The sequence below is a fragment of the Cornus florida genome, unplaced genomic scaffold (assembly GCF_030987335.1).
Source record: "Cornus florida cultivar Cherokee Brave unplaced genomic scaffold, ASM3098733v1 CherokeeBrave_3.0.0_Hap2_Chr06, whole genome shotgun sequence".
NCBI lineage: Eukaryota > Viridiplantae > Streptophyta > Magnoliopsida > Cornales > Cornaceae > Cornus > Cornus florida.
Genome location: NW_026775576.1, coordinates 84,526,971 through 84,543,338, shown reverse-complemented (window position 1 = coordinate 84,543,338; position 16,368 = coordinate 84,526,971). Strand labels below are relative to the sequence as shown.

At 35.4% G+C, this 16,368-nt stretch overlaps 2 protein-coding genes across 3 annotated transcripts; one reads left to right on the top strand and one right to left on the bottom strand.

The window, feature by feature from the left end:
- Positions 1 to 24: 24 nt before the first annotated feature.
- Positions 25 to 5,663, bottom strand: LOC132312480 (uncharacterized). Of its 2 annotated transcripts, none has more exons than XM_059810864.1 (4): positions 5,153 to 5,663; positions 4,840 to 4,960; positions 1,130 to 1,254; positions 25 to 720 (listed from the first exon to the last, which is right to left on the bottom strand). In XM_059810864.1, the coding sequence occupies exons 1-4, from the start codon at positions 5,276 to 5,278 to the stop codon at positions 268 to 270; spliced, it is 825 nt and encodes a 274-aa protein (XP_059666847.1). In that variant the 5' UTR covers positions 5,279 to 5,663; the 3' UTR covers positions 25 to 267. The 2 variants fall into 2 exon arrangements, with proteins under 2 accessions (XP_059666847.1, XP_059666846.1); XM_059810863.1 differs by having other exon boundaries at positions 4,840 to 5,035; positions 5,153 to 5,661.
- A 948-nt stretch (positions 5,664 to 6,611) lies between these two features.
- Positions 6,612 to 15,904, top strand: LOC132312478 (U-box domain-containing protein 62-like). The gene is made up of 8 exons (XM_059810861.1): positions 6,612 to 7,308; positions 7,379 to 7,676; positions 9,293 to 9,374; positions 10,231 to 10,288; positions 14,125 to 14,213; positions 14,623 to 14,718; positions 14,807 to 14,877; positions 15,543 to 15,904. Exons 1-8 carry the CDS (start codon positions 6,852 to 6,854, stop codon positions 15,664 to 15,666), a joined length of 1,275 nt encoding a protein of 424 aa, XP_059666844.1. The 5' UTR covers positions 6,612 to 6,851; the 3' UTR covers positions 15,667 to 15,904.
- The last annotated feature ends 464 nt before the right edge of the window (positions 15,905 to 16,368 follow it).

Sequence of the window (16,368 nt, the reverse complement as noted above, 5' to 3'; positions counted from 1 at the left end):
AACATCAGAGGGAAAAAACAATGGTGAAATAAAAAATAATGTGATTATCAAAAATGGCAACAACTTGTTTTACAGACAACAAAACTGCTTACGCTAAACAATCTCTCTATGAAATCCGATTGCGACACTAGCACAGAGTGTGAAAAGTTCAACCATTCACAGTGTTTTCATACACTCATTCACTCTTTTTCCTAATCCACTACATCTATTTTTCTTTCATTTCCCTTTTCATTGATTTTCCTAGAAAATTTAAATATGAAATCTCACTTAATCATCCCAATCGTTTCCCCAACCATCATTATCAGAGGATCTGGAAGAACGGCCATTTGCCCGTCCATTTCCTACACGATTTCCACCTGGTGACTTCACTGCCTTTTCCTCATCCCAATCATCATCCCAGCCTTGATCCCAACCTTCTGTTTCCACATTCATGGTTGAAAGTGAACCTGGCTGCCCCATTTCAAGTTCCTGATATGGAACTCCCTCAAGATGCCGTTCTCCTTTCCCTAACTTGCAACAGGCCCATATCCCGCAAATGATAATTCCTGTTGAAAAGATTACGTAAGCACTGTGCATGGGGGTAACATATATGGCATACGACTGAAAATGCTTGTAGAAGTTGTTTCCTGGAGCTGAGGATCCCATTTGAATTGTACAATTCCCATTTCCAGCATTTAATACAATCGATTTAGTTCCTCCACGATTTGTGGTTATATTGATCTGGCATAAAACAAGCAGAACAACTGATGAGAAGCACAAATCTGAAACTAAAACCAAGTTCTTACAAACACCATTGACTATACATATATATATAAATTTTCTGGATAGTAACAAAACAACCAAATACCAACTGGAACTTGAAGCATGTACTTTCCCTTGTGGGGATGGTAGCAAACACCACTCAAGCTAACAGCTGGTGATAGGATGGAATTATTCGAATGTTACTTCTTAAGAAACACTTCTTTTTTCGGAAGTTGAAACACTTCTTTGTTGCTTTCAATTATAATTCCTTGAAAATCAGGCCCCCAAATGTCTTTCCACTAAAAATTAAGTGTCCACTTTTTAGAAAGATCACTAAAAGCAGGACACAAAAAAAAAAATTTGAATAACAAAGACTATGGATCTGCACCTTCTTGGCTTGGTGATTTGATAGTTCCAGCCCCTTGAATGCATCTTTTACAGGCAAGAATATAAAATTCACTTTCAGATAGTTCTCTCCATCATTCTGAACGATAAGAAATGGAACTTGGGGGCCTACAAGGAGAAAGGAATTATTTTAGCTTTTTTTATTTCATAAAGCCAACGGAGAGGTAAAATCACAAGATATGTTGTAAAGAGAGGGGAAATAAAAAAAGACACAGAAAAAAAATTACATCATTGGATTCATATTTTAATACGGCTCTCCTGAAATATTAAACTTGAACCAATGGTTTAATCTCTTTAAGAAAGTAGGCATCCATGAGGCCCCAGCTGAAAAACAGCTAAAGCAACAAGATAAAAAGGAAAATACAAAGATGAGCACTTCAGTCAATTTGATTATTGCATATTCACTGTGTTAACCCCCTTACCATGCCTATCTAAGGGGATGAGTTTTGGTTGGGGTGGGGGAGGCAAAATTAAAGGGATTAGAGCAGGTCTTATAGAAATTGATTAGATAGAACAGCACTTGCATTGCTACAAAAATTCACATTTGCATATTCTGTGTTAGAATACGAAGGCATGGAAGGATAGAAATAGGAGAGAGAAGGACATGATGTCTTCTAAGCCTCTAATTCGCAAGAGAACAGAGGAAACAAGAAGAGAGGAAGGGGGGTAGAGAGGGACACTTCCAAATACATTACTGATTGAATCCCCAACACTAAAAAGAAAAACAAAAATAGAACTCATTATTAATTTATCTTCAATTGTATCCTGTTTTCCCACAATAGGCCTATTTCAGGGCTTACAAAATTTCAATTACACGTACCAACCTTCGGAAAAAAATACAGCAAAATTTACAAAAGCTCCCAATATCACTCAATGTCATAATGCTATCAAAGATTTACAAGTAAAGCCATAGGGTGCACAATGATCAAAGGACCTTGTGTGAGGGTTTTAGGAGCTGAATTTACATTGTTTGGTAGAAATCTTGATTGCTTAAGATTTTTGCTCCAGGTGGTAGTTTGACACAGTATCAAAAAACTTTCTCCACTTGCATTCCATTTGTCTGCTTGTTTGCCTCTCCAAGCGCAAGAAAAAGGTTGCATGTAAGGGAGGGTGTGAGAGCTAATAGACATTGTTTGATCTATTCCTTAACGACTTAAACTTTTTGGGTAACTGGTAGTTGAACAAAGGTGCGCCATTCCCCTTTTTTGGAGAAAAATCAATCTTCAATCATTAATTGTTCAGGATTGAAAATATTTCCACCATCTTGATATTCATGATAGATCATTATATAATATACTAAAGTCATGCACTCGCAGTATGATTCTTTAAGAACAAATAGATGATAGAAGGGATGGGAATAAATTTTTTTCAGAAGATTGAGTAATAGAGATATAGACTAGAGAAAGACTCAACATGAGTATAGAGAATGAAAGGAAAAAAAGGAGATCGAGAGAAGGGATTTTTGAAGAGACAAGTGAGAGGAGATAATATATAAGAGACGTGAAATAAAATATCAGAAAAGAGAGAATAAATAAAGAAAAAAAGAGAAGAAAGAAGCTACAGAAGGGGAGAGAGAGAGAGAGAGAATCAAAGAACAGGGAAATACAGAAAGATATCAGAAGAAAAAGCAGAGCAGGAGGTTAGTGATAGAAATGGAAAGTACTAGAATAGGAGAAGGAGAATAATGTGTAGGAATAGATATGGATTGATTTGAAAAGAAAGAGTTAGGTGAAAAAGAAAAGCAGGAGGGTAGTGATAGATATGAATTAATTTCATATTGATAACATTGAAAGTAAATGTTAGATGAAAAAGAAAAGAAAATAAAATAGAAGAAAGGAAATGCACCAGAAAATTAATTTACTTAAGTATACTGTTTGATGGACACGTACTATATTTGATGAGATCACATTACTGTAATAATAAGTTTAAACTACGTATAGTCTCTTTAAATCTAGAAGTTTAGATACTTGAGACAGGAAAATATATGAAATGGGAATTCAGTAAAAGTAAGAGTAAGACCAACACAAATGGCGACCAGAAATAATGAAGATTGAGAATTCAACTGCCCTTTTATGTCTCCTATATGCACATAGGAGACATAACTTGTAATATGAAAGCCTGACAAATTAGTTTCATGTGGCCTACCCCATTCCATGGGGAGCAAGGCAAACAGATGATTATGACGACCCAAAGCAACCATATCATATGCACACACACATGTGCATTATATAGATCATTGGAGAAGAAAAAGGTTTGCAACTTACAAGCAGGTGCTAAGCTCATGAATTGCATTAAAAGGCAGCCCAATTTCAGCATGTCTTCACCTCCATCCATCCCCAAATTCTTATCCCTTTTTCCATTTTTGGCTTTCCCAAAATCCATTTCCCATTTGAAAACTCAATGCAGAAATATTGTATAATTTAAAAACTTCTCCCCACTAACAATATGAACTTTTAAACTTTAAATTGGTAGTTTTGAAATTTCAAAAAGGGACAATGCTATTAAATGCATGTCCCCTTAGAGAGTTGGAATCGGAAAAGGGATAAGAATTTTGGGCCTTTGTCAGACCGGCCCAAACTAGGCCTCAAATACTCGAGAAATTGCAAGCTGGTTTGAGAAGAGGATGCTTATCTTTGAGCGGCTGAACCCAGGCTTGGGAAGGCAATATCCATTTCAGTTGAAATCAGTTAAAATTCTATTAATAGGTCAAAGGACATGGTTGTAATTTTTAAAATGAGAACATTGCTTGTGCAGCCAAAAAAAAAAATCGCTTCCAAAATTGGGTGCTGCAATTGGGATCAAAATGGGTGATGGGGAGGGTTGTTCATTTTTTTTTTAGCAGCTGTGAGAGTGCTTATAACCTTCATTCTCAATATATATATATATATTTATATATAGAAACATATATATGTATGTATGCCAGATATATACATATATAAATTTATAGACACACCCTGCATCTCTCATTCTCTATTGAATAAAGGAAAGCTCTTTCTTTTTTCTAAAATAATAAGGTAAGTTTTGAAAAGTAACAAGCTTCAAAAAGAATTCCACAATGTCATCCACCAGCATTATTGAAAACAGTTAACCCAACTCTTATTCAAAGCCCATCCCATCTCCCGGACAAACCCTACACTTTTCTCTTTATAAGTGGCTGAAGATATCACTCAAACTAAGAGCTGGTGGTATAACTATAACCTATGTTATTGTATAATGTTACAAGAATGGTTTTCCTCTACTCATTGAGCATCTTCTTGATCTTCATGTCAACCGTGACGTGTTTTTATTCAACAATAGACAACATCTTCTCATTGAAAATCAACCCACCTTCGGCAACTACATCAATTTAACTATTAATTCCAGAAAAGAATAATAATAATAATGTGATGATGGTAACCCAAACACTCTCCAAAGAAGTACAAAGCATAAGAAAATACTGACAAGAAAGCTGAGAACAATCCATGATCCAGGACAAACAAAAACTCAACAATCAGCTCCTGCTGATCATACAAGTATTTACTCAGACCGTCAGAAATACCATAAGAAATGGCATAACGAATACGAAACACAGTTTGCCAATTAGAACCTCAGCTAGATTACCTACAAAACGAGCTAATTGCAAAATTAAAAGCATCACAAACAATCACATCACAATATAATGACACAAAATCACTCAGAGAAAAATGTGATTACCATTTCCAGCATAAGAAAGGCACGCAGTCATATTCTCATCATCCTTGCAACTATTAGACAATCCACACCTTTCATTGGTGACTGTACCGATTGGTTCGGCTTTCGGGGGATTGACAGGTGCCTGGCCAGAATTATCAACAGGAGCTCCATCAGGATTGAAACCCGCACTCGAAACAGGGCTTATCAAAGGAGGAATCTAGAAGAACAATACAATTCAAAATTCAAACCACCAAACAATATATACACACATGTACGTGTATGTGTGTGTGTATATTATGTATAAATTGAAAGAACAAAGAGATTTGAAGAGTACATGGGAATTATTCTCTTTGGGAACTTCTGAGAGTTGTTTCCGAAACATTGGAATCGAAGATGCGTCTGATTGTTGTGAGAAAGCGAAAATCAATAGAACTACTATGAATTTGAATTTCTGAGACATTCTCGTGTAGGTCTAGACCTTGAATTTCTCGATTAAAGACTGACCTTGATATGAATGTTAAGAGCAGATCCATACAAGTCGGGTGTGTAAGACGAAGAGTTCTATGGACCTCATTATCATTGAAGAAAAACTTGATGTCCTGAGATTCAATTTTATGCAACAGACAAAAGCACAGACTTGTTGACGGATCAATAGAGAGAGAGATAAGCGCGTCAACCAAACAATGGAATTGGAATTTCAATCTAGAGAGAGAAAGAGGAGAGAGAGAGGGATCTGGTTTGATATACTACATGTCGATATATACATGTATGTATGTATATATAATATACGGAGTCAATTTGGAGTCTTTATTCCATCGGAGGGCTGCTTCTTTGTAACGTCCAATGTCTACTTCTTCATGAGTCTCTCCAATCAAAATTTAAGTTTGTGAAAGGAAAATAAATAAATTAATTACTAGTAATTAATTATAGACATACAGTCATACGACTCATACAGTCTCAGATGGTTGTCTAATATTTGTGACAAATATATATATATATATATATTAATTTTCATTTACAATCAATTTACATTTTCATTCATGAGTATTTGAATCATATAAGGGGCAATATTATGAGTATATTTGTTTGATTTTTTTAATTTTATTTAAAACAACATCTTGTGATGATTGATGGTTCATGAGTCCATTGAAAAAATAGTTTGGTAGCTAATTAGGTATAATTAACATCAAGGATAAAATAAATGAAACAAAAATACTTTAAAGAGAATTTCAAAAGAATAAACAAGTTAGATTATCAAGAGAATTTCAAAGAAAAAACTAGTTTTGCCTAGTGTAAAAAATAATTTGGAAAACAAAAATATTTGTTCCATTAAAAGATTGAACAATTTTTATATTTCACTATCAAAGACCAAAATATGGAAATGCACTGTTACAAAATATGTGAGAGGTGGATGTTCATGACTAATAATAATATGGACACTTAACTTAGGTGCTGGCCATTTGATTGACCCTTTGGTTAAGTTTGAATCTCACTATCTGAGTTTTAAAGTAAGAAAAGAGATATTTTAAAATACCTCATTTTAAAACCTGCTCCAAATAAATAAGTTTTTAGTAAGTACAAAAATTAATCTTTTTAAAAAAAATGGGTTTTCATTTTTTGAATCTATTCCACAAAAATATGAAGCATTTGAAGAATTCCAATTATGCACAAATAATATACATAACATTTTGCCAACAACCAAGCTAACCAGAATCTGGTTTACCAAACAAACGACGCCGTTTCATCTACTTGTTCAGTTTACCTCTCTCTAATTACGAAACTAGGAACTCTCTCTCCACTTCAGCATCATTCATCTGAGATGAACAAAACAGTTAGCTCCTCCTCCTCTCTCTCTCTCTCTCTCTCTCTGTCTAACCCATAAATTTTCTCTCTCCTCATACCAACCTTGTAATTGTAGGTAAAACCCTCCAATATCCCAAAAATGGGGTTCTCTCTAAGCTTGGATTCACTTCTCAAAGTCTCTGGGATCTAACTGTAATAGGACTAGGGTTTTGTATTAATTGGGCCCAGAAATGGCTTCCGAAGAGGGCTTAGTACCAGCTCGGAGACTCGAGAACGGTTTGAATTCACACCCACAGCTAATCTTCCAAGACGAGACCCTCCGGTTCAGTCCACTGCACCGCCGCTTCGGCGATCCCGGTCGGAAAACCAGGGAGCTCACCGGCTTCATCGACGACGACCGGTTTTTTCAACCTCATGGGTCAGAATTCCGGCGAACTATGTACCACGACACACCGCTTGATCGGCAGGACCACCGGAATTGGGATGTCAACGGAAGGACTTCGACGCATAGTGGAGATGGATCCGACGAGGATGAGGATGAGGACGAGGACGACGAAGAGGAGGACGATGATGGTGAGGTTGAGGGACTCGTTGATAGTAATAGTAAGAATAACAATAGCAGCAATAGTGGGCGTACTGATACAGATAAAATTGGCAATGGAAAAGCAAAAAAGTTCTCTTCTTTGGGTAAGAAAGAGGCATTTTATGATTGAATTTTCAAAATTGTTCACTATTTGACTTGTTTAGTTTGTTGTAGTTGGGTCGAGTGGGGAGATAATGAAGGAGAGTAACATTGTCCAATCTGGTAATGATGGTAATGATATGGGAGCTAGTCCGAGTGAGAATCATCAGCAAGGACGAGTCGGCCAGTATGACAATGTGGTTACCATTGCTGACCATGATGGGGATTTGTACTACTCGCAGTATCTGCAGGGGTCAGAGGTGTTAGCCAGCGGCCAGAAGAATGCAGTGGTTGAACATGGTTGTGGTTTTGGTGGGAGAAAGGAGGGTTTGTACTCAAGTGAATTGAGAGCAATTCTCTCGGATCCTTTGACGTAAGCTCTCTAAAAGTTTTTTGATGTTTTGTTTTTATATGTGTGTTGTTTATCAACTTGCCTGCAGTTGACTGCTAGTAAATGGATTAGTACTAGATGAATGTTGTACAACAAAAGTAGTCTTAAGAAAAAAAACACAAAAATAATCTCAAGTGTTTGGTTGTGTGGCGACCTTGTGGGCGAGTGTGTGTGAGGGTGTGCAGGGGCACCAGTAGGCTACCACACTGGGCGAGCTACAGGTGCACAATCCCACATCGTCTGGTGTGGATGGGGTAAGTGCTATATGTAGATTCAACACCCTTCTATGACACAACGCGTTTTAAAGCCGTGATGGCCGTGAACCCATCAGAACTCTGTAGTTAAACACGCTTAACTTGGAGTAGTACCAGGATGGGTGACCCCCTGGGAAGTCTCTGGTCTGGGTGAGCCAAAAGCGGACAATATTGTGTCTGGCCAGGGTGAGGGTCGTTACAAATGGTATCAGAGCCTGACCCAGCCGGAAGTGTGGCCAACGAGGACGTTGGGCCCCAAAGGGGGGGTGATTGTGGTGACCTTGTGGGCGGGTGTGCAGGGGGCACCAGTAGGCTACCACACTGGGCGAGCTACAGGTGCACAATCCCACATCGTCTGGGTGTGGATGGGGCAAGTGCTATATGTAGATTCAACACCCTTCTATGACACAACGCGTTTTAAAGCCGTGATGGCCGTGAACCCATCAGAACTCTGTAGTTAAGCGTGCTTAACTTGGAGTAGTACCAGGATGGGTGACCCCCTGGGAAGTCTCTAGTCTGGGTGAGCCAAAAGCGGACAATATTGTGTCTGGCCAGGGTGAGGGTCGTTACAGGTTGGCTTTTGTTAAACTGTTAGGATTGGTGGAAAGAAAATGAGGATCATCTAAAAGGCTGAATTCCTCTACCGCTAAACGAGAATTGAGACGTGTGGTAGTAGATATAAGTCTCCTTGCTAATGTGAAGTGGGTTGGGGAGTTGGGAATGTAGGGAGAGTGAGTTAGGAGAGGAGGGTGGAGTGGGTATCAATAGAGGAGGAAGAGAAAATTCTTTCATAGGTCTATATGAAGGATTTAAATAGTCACTCTAGGCTGTGGACGGGCATGGTCATGCCTTGCTTGCTTCAACCACAAAGCATCCATTTAATCATTCAGAGTTTGTTAACTTTCTGCTTGGTGATCTTTATATTATATATGTATGTACATATGCATATATAATGTTATACAGTGTGTCCTAGTTGAAATCTATTTAGTGGCAAATGCTGATTGTTTATGTTAAATGGTTTACATGGCATTATAATTAAATGGTAAAAGTAAAACAGGATTTTGCAACAAACTCCAAAGAGCTTGGATAAAGCATATTGAGTTGGATTGAATATGTATGTATATATATATGCACAGCATATTGTTTATAAATATATTTTTGAAATAAGCCACCTATATAGTTTTGTAGGTACAATTTTTGTGAATTATGTTATGGTAATTCCCACTGTAAGTTGTTTATTGTTTTTAAGGGCTGAGAGTTTTTGTGTATTTGCTGCCATGTGCCATCTCTTTGCTGTTAATTTCAGTGACTTCTATGTTTGATACATAATTTCTGGGTGTATAGTGGAACACTTATGGAAGATGCAATGATATTGCCTTGCGGGCATTCCTTTGGAGGTGGTGGAATACAGCATGTCCTTAAAATGGTGAGTCTTTCGCAAGCAGAATTCGTATTTTGTAACTTGATCATTTCGGTTATCAGTCTCTGTAATGATAATAATTTCAATGCTTCCAGGTTAGTCTTGTGATGTACTATGTAATGGTGGTATATGAACTAATAGGCAGAGAAAGTGGATGTCTTTGTAGATTAGTTATTCTATTATGAAGTTTACTACTCACCTGCATGTGGACATGCATGCTCAAGTAATTCTTTGATTTATGTGATAATTTTGTTTTTATATTCTTTCAAAATGTTTAACGTGAAATTTATATAAAAGCATATGTATTGAGCATACCTACTTCTTGGTGATATAAGCACTGTCTTTTGAAAGTTTTTTTTTCCACCTCATGTTGTGTAAGAAGGAGCATGGCATTTCTTAAAGGTGCATCGACAGAGTAAAATTACATCTCTGGTCTTAGTTAAGAGTTTGGTGCTGTTATGGAGGACCTGGGCAAGGGGTTAGGATGTGTTTATGAGCAAACGTCAACGTTTACATTCTTTACAAAAACAAATAGATAATCGCATTATTTTGCACAAAATAGCTGCTCTCAGAACTGGCGTCCTCTTGCTTGTAAGCACTAGCCTTCACCATTGGCCAAGCAATGAACCCTAATACAATTCTAAAGGCTTATTTACTTACTTGCCATTTTGTCTATGCATGTGTTTGTTTGTTTGTTTTTTGCTGATTTGCTTAAAATACTTAATTTAATGAAATAATGCAATCACCTAGATTTCAGAAGTAGGAATTTTTTGGTTATTTGGTCAGTACAGACCTAGCCAATTGCTCTTTTATTGTTGCCAGAATAATGTCCTGATTTTATTCTTATGGAATGCGTTTGCAGAAAGCTTGCTACACTTGTTCTCAAGCAGTATCAGAGGACTCAGTGGCTCCGAATCTTTGTAAGTAAAACTGTTTGACTATCATTAAAGAAGATTAAAAGCCACTTACTACAAATGTGAATACTCTGATCATATTCTTTTATATGTGGCAAGTTATTTTGATATCCAGACTAGGCAATTCAACTAGGACACTCCTATTATAGCAGGCTCTTTCATGTGAATGAACATTTAAATAGGGTTAAAATATAGAGTATAATGATCAGACACCTTTATGGGGTATATGTTCACCGGAAAATATATAAAATTACTAAAAGAAAATGGATTTACCACAAGTGCAAATCTAGTACTCATTTAAACACATCCTTGAAACACAAGGAAATGGGCAGCTGGCTTTGATGGGGAGAGTGGTGGCTGAAGTGCGGATGAGTCTCTTGATTGTACATGTTTTCTAATTTTTTCTTTAGATATTTAGTTTCTTTATATTTATCATTTATTTGACTAAATATTGAAGTTTATATGAGCTTTTAAGGTTTTTGAAATTGTAATTGTTATAAAAAATTTGAACAAGACTCAGTTACTCCATGCCCACCTACGCAACTTTAAAACTTTACAAGTACTATAGAATAAATTACTATGTGTGTGACTCAACGATAACCAATTTGTAAGAAACCCACCAAATGGGTCCAGGTCCTTACATGAGGGCCGTTTGGTCAGTCACACATATACCTCATGGCTTCATAATCCTAAGTTACATGAGGGGCAATCACAAAAGTTGACCACCCTTGTTTCATGTCCCGATCATTTGCCAATTACTTACATTTCCAATTTAATTTTATGTTTGATACAACAACAGGCTGTATTTCTTTTTCCGGCTACACCATTGCATTTTGCCCCTTTGACTTTTGTACTGCTGAGTTCACACAACAAGATGACTCTTTCTGACAGCCAGCATCCTACTACCTCTTTCATATTCCTTATTAGCAAAATTAGGAAATTTTAAATCATAATAGGGATTTTCTGTGATACCCCCGGATTTCCGAATGCGGGTTGGTCAGGCCCACGCCCGAATACCCGAAGATATCAAAACAAATTGATAATAAACGAACACAAAGTACAAAAGAATAAAGAAGAATAAATAAAATGCTGACAAAAAACTAAAATGATAATCTAATAATAAACCTCAGAATATATTTCCATTAGTTAATAAACTCTTCTGATACAACTGATCCTCCAAAATACTCCACAATACAACTCGGGAATCCATACTGTGTGGACCCCTAGAAAATCCAAACTAAACAAATGACAGCAATAACTGTCTAAATCAGGAAATTGAATCATAAAGGAACTCCTATGTAGCATCGGAAGAATGAAGTAAACTGATCCTCGCTCAACACGAATAACCTCTACTCCTTACGAACACCTGAAAAATAATGGTGGGTCAGGCTCACAAACAAGTTCTACTCTACTACAGTCCAAGCAGAGATCCGATACACGTATACATCCTAGTCAATCCAACAGTAACTAGTAGTCCGTATATATATATATATACACACTAAAGGAACCTCACTAGACTATAGGGTTGTCTCAACCTGAATAGTATGCAACATGCAAAACGCACATATAGTGGGTATGAGTACCTAGACCTACCAAGGTACACAACTACACTATATCTAGCTACACATCCCTGGCGATATACGCGCCCTAACCACTGATCCTGAGACTTAAGCTCATATCATGGCACCATACTTATATATATAAAATCTAGTAACCATCCTATCCAGTTAATTCATTACCTTATATAAAATAGGTAGGACTTAACTGATAAGTTAATCTGTCCCTAGAATGCCACCGTCCCATACCGGTGCATTAAACCACACAATCCAACAATTGATGTAACGATTAAGGAAATACATCAAACAATCCAGAAATAACTATGATAATATGATATCAAGTTATCACAAAATATGAATGACTTACTATTTATTTAAGCTTCCTATATCATATGTCCCACACAAACTGGATCTTATACATGATGATATTTTATTATATTGTCAAATAAGCATTCTCCATATCCAATTCATCCTACACATATAATCTTAATTGCTAAAACATTTTAAAAGATTAAATCCATTCGTTTGTTTAAAACATTCAAATAGCAAGCATCATTATGATTGAGTCTATTTAAATTTATTTAAACCCAAACCTAGTTCCTATTTAATGTTCAGGAATCCTAGGCATGTTTCTACTTTCCATCATTCCACATATATGAAAAATACATAATGTAAATTCACACCGGAAATCAAATCAAAATCATGCATTTATCAATTCGTAACACAAGAACAGATATGAACCAATTTCATAAAACCTATATTCTAATCCAATTAAACATGCATAATTATTTAATTTTATGTGTTTAATAAATCCTGGAATTTCCTAGGCATGCATAGAAACACGAATCAAAGGGAAAGAGATAGAAGAAGAACTTGCCTTAAACTTTCGGATCGAAAGTTAAACTTCTTCTTTCTTGATCTTCTCTCTACAGGGTTTTTTTCCTCCTTCCTTCATTTTCCTCATTCCCTCTCTAACTCTCTCTCTCTAGAATATATCACGTGAATATTTCTACCCCCTTTTACAACGTATAGCTATATATTTATAGGTTAAATAAAATAACCCTAACCTTTTTCCCAATCTAAGTCAATTTAAAAAATATATATATTAAAATATTAAAAAGGTAAGTAAAATATGTTATGTATATAATTTATGTATATCTTATTAAATAAATAAATTATACACATCCCATTATTTATTAATGGATTATCCAATAATACTTAAGTTACCATAATATTATAAAGTAAATTAAAACATAACACGTATGAAATCTATGAATATTTTTATTATTTAAATATAAAACATATACATAAGATTAAATATTACTACCCAAGTTACCATAAAAGTAATTAATAAATTACTTTTCTTTTTATATATATTAAAAAGGTAAGTAAAATATGTTACGTATATAATTTATGTATATGTTTATTAAATAAATAAATTATACACATTCCATTATTTATTAATGAATTATTCAATAATACTTAAGTTACCATAATATTATAAAGTAACTTAAAACATAACACGTATCAAATCTATGTATATTTTTATTATTTAAATATAAAACATATACATCAGATTAAATATTGCTACCCAAGTTACCATAAAAGTAATTAATAAATTACTTTCCTTTTTATATATGTAGATAATATATATCTATATATATACATACACAGCTATTCATGGGTAATAATCCACACACATCCAACCTCCTATCCAAGTAGTCCATGGGACCCAATTGGTTGGCCCATTACTACTAACCATAACCATAAAAGAAAAATAAAATAAAATAATAAAAGAAAAGAAAACATTTAATTTACAATTAATCAAAACACCATTTAAGCACATAATCTAATTAAACAATTAACACATAAACAAATACAAATAATACATAGACACATAATTAAATAATCAAGAAATACCTAATTCAATTAAACACATAAGTAATTAGTCAAATAATCAATTAAATAATTAACAATACAATTAAAACAAATAAATAAATACTGATACTATCCTTTTAAAATTAGTGGTATTACATTTTCCCTTATTTTTGTCTATGAAAATATATGGGATTGCCTTTTTTAGGGATTCATATGCAATGAATTTAGTGCTAGTTTCGAAAATAAATCATATAGACTACAATTTGGGAGTACTAGTTCTTGATTTTTATTTTAAAACACAAATTTGAAATCTTAGAAGCGCTAAATGTTATAGAATTTAGACAGGCTATGAGAAAAGAGTAATTTTTCCTTGTCTAATATATATTTTTTCTTTTGGCTCCTGCATAGCTCTCCGAGCTGCTGTCCAGGCATTCCGTCGGGAAGAAGAGTTGCAGGTTTACTGTGCATCCAAAAGAAGAAGAGAAAGATTTGAACAGGTTGGTCTTTAATGTCTCCAACTCTGTGGCATCCAATCTTTTGGAAGATATTGTATATTGGTGTTTGAGCATGGCTATTTAAGGGGAAATAAAAAATAAAATTTTGACAATGGCTCATAATGTATGATATGGTGGCCTGACCTACGCTCTCTCTTTTTCTTTTTTATTTTATTTTTTGTTTATTGTTACTTTATGTTTGTTTTTTTCTGTTGGCTAGTCTGCCTGTCCATTTGTTGACCGGATTTTAGATATTCTTCGACTGTGATATACTTCGTATATCTGATATGATATTGTCCATCCTCATGCACTATGTGTTCGGGCCTGTTACTTTGGTTATAGACGACCCTGCCATAATAGCTGCCTTAGAGTAACCTTGACATTTTAAATGTTTATATCTGATGTGATGCAGGACAAAGGTAGTTATGGTGATTCAACTCTCATGGATCTTCCAAGGGGAAAAGGTGTTCAGTTTCCATTTGCTGTGACTGATCGAGTTATTATAAAGGTTTCTTTCCACCAGAAATCCCAGATTGTTTTTGGTATGCTTCATTATAATTTTGTTGGAATCACTAATCAAAGAGAAAACGTATCAGGGCAACAAGAGGACACCACCACGTTTTGTTGGACGTGAGGCTGTTGTAACAACACAATGTTTGAACGGATGGTTAGTCGTTTTTCTACTCTCCTACTCCCTTACATTTGTTATAAATTTAAAGCTTTAGCCACGATGAACATTGTTATTTCTATCTTAATCTGTTCCCCTTAGTCTGGGAAGCCTTGAACGTTTCCTTCTCATTTCTTTTCATCTAATGCTATCTCGTAGGTTTTAGTTGATGTTCTCAATGCACATTATGGAATTCAACTCCCTCTTAGTTTCCCTCACATTGTCTCTATGGTTTTGGCAAAATGAGATAAAAGGCATCAACAAGTCACTTTTGGTCTGCATTTTATCACTTGCCAAGCATAATCACTTAGTATTTAGCTAGGAAACTCTACCATCTTACTTGGGGAGTTGTAATGCTTGATTTGGTGCCTATTGGGCAAGCTACAGAGCAAACTTGTACATGGCAAGAAGTCAATGGTTACCAAGAATAGGGAACAAGAACTTAAAAAAACATGTAGGGAAGTCTCCAAATTTAAGAAAGTGGTTCCCTATGCAAGTAGAAAAAAGAAAGCTCAATTTTTATTTATTTTTTATTTTTTTGTGTATTTTTGCCTGATTCTTCAATATCTTGCATGCACTATTTTCCTTGCAACTCTTATTTTAGCTCTAGAAATATTACCCTAATAAACAGAAACCACTTTACTAATTAAAAAAAAGGCTTACAGGTATGTAGTGAAGACATTGGACAATGCAGAGAGTGTGAAACTCCAGTATCGCTCACTTGCCAAGGCTTCAGATAGTCCATCCTCAAAGTCGATCTCAAGCAAGGTGACGCCAAACTGGGTCTAGAGCTTCAGTAAACAAGATCTCCCAAATTGGGCATTTATAGCTTACAGTTAATACACATGGTGCAACTATATCAATCTAACATCATTGCTCAAGAGGTTTTCTTCAAATATTGTTGTTGATTCCTTACACGTAGATGTTGTATTTAGGCCCTTGTACATTGTAGAGGCCTGCCACATGATGAGAAACTCTAGAATGAGATTCGATATATGAATAATATATGATCAATTTTGCTTGCTCAGCATTTGTATGAAACTGGTACTATGTACTCATCACTGCTTGTATATCTAAATGGGAGTCTTAAAACAAATTCCTCTTTGCTGGTCCTCTACAACAGCTATCTAATCCATCTGTGAGTTGATCAAAATGAGGATTCCAAATTGTACTAGCAACAATTTTTCCAGTAGTTCAAAAACGGTTTGACTCCTTTTGGGTGCAAACAATTCCTTGAGGGGGGTTGAGTACTAACTAGGGAAAAAAATAAAATAAAATAAATGAAATGAAAAAAGGTCTCTAAAACTAAATGGAGTTTCAAATTGTATTTTGTGTTTCATGCATCTTGAGAGTAGATAATTATTATCAGAAAACCGGACGAAACAGGTTCGAATCCCCTGCTAAACCTTGAAAATCTTGGTAGCATGATGTCCGTCAAATCCGGCTAGCCATTATCCTGCCACAATAATTATTGCCTGCTAGCAAGAGTGA

Bases quoted from the DNA above. Each gene is read 5' to 3' on its own strand.
- LOC132312480 (XM_059810863.1), bottom strand. From the start codon at position 5,278: ATGTCTCAGAAATTCAAATTCATAGTAGTTCTATTGATTTTCGCTTTC. The intron at 5,036-5,152 runs GTACTCTTCAAA...TTGTTCTTCTAG, and splicing joins CCAAAGAGAATAATTCCCAT to ATTCCTCCTTTGATAAGCCC. The intron at 721-1,129 runs GTGCAGATCCAT...GTTTTATGCCAG, and splicing joins CAAATCACCAAGCCAAGAAG to ATCAATATAACCACAAATCG.
- LOC132312478 (XM_059810861.1), top strand. From the start codon at position 6,852: ATGGCTTCCGAAGAGGGCTTAGTACCAGCTCGGAGACTCGAGAACGGT. The intron at 9,375-10,230 runs GTGAGTCTTTCG...ATGCGTTTGCAG, and splicing joins TACAGCATGTCCTTAAAATG to AAAGCTTGCTACACTTGTTC. The intron at 14,719-14,806 runs GTTTCTTTCCAC...AAAACGTATCAG, and splicing joins CTGATCGAGTTATTATAAAG to GGCAACAAGAGGACACCACC.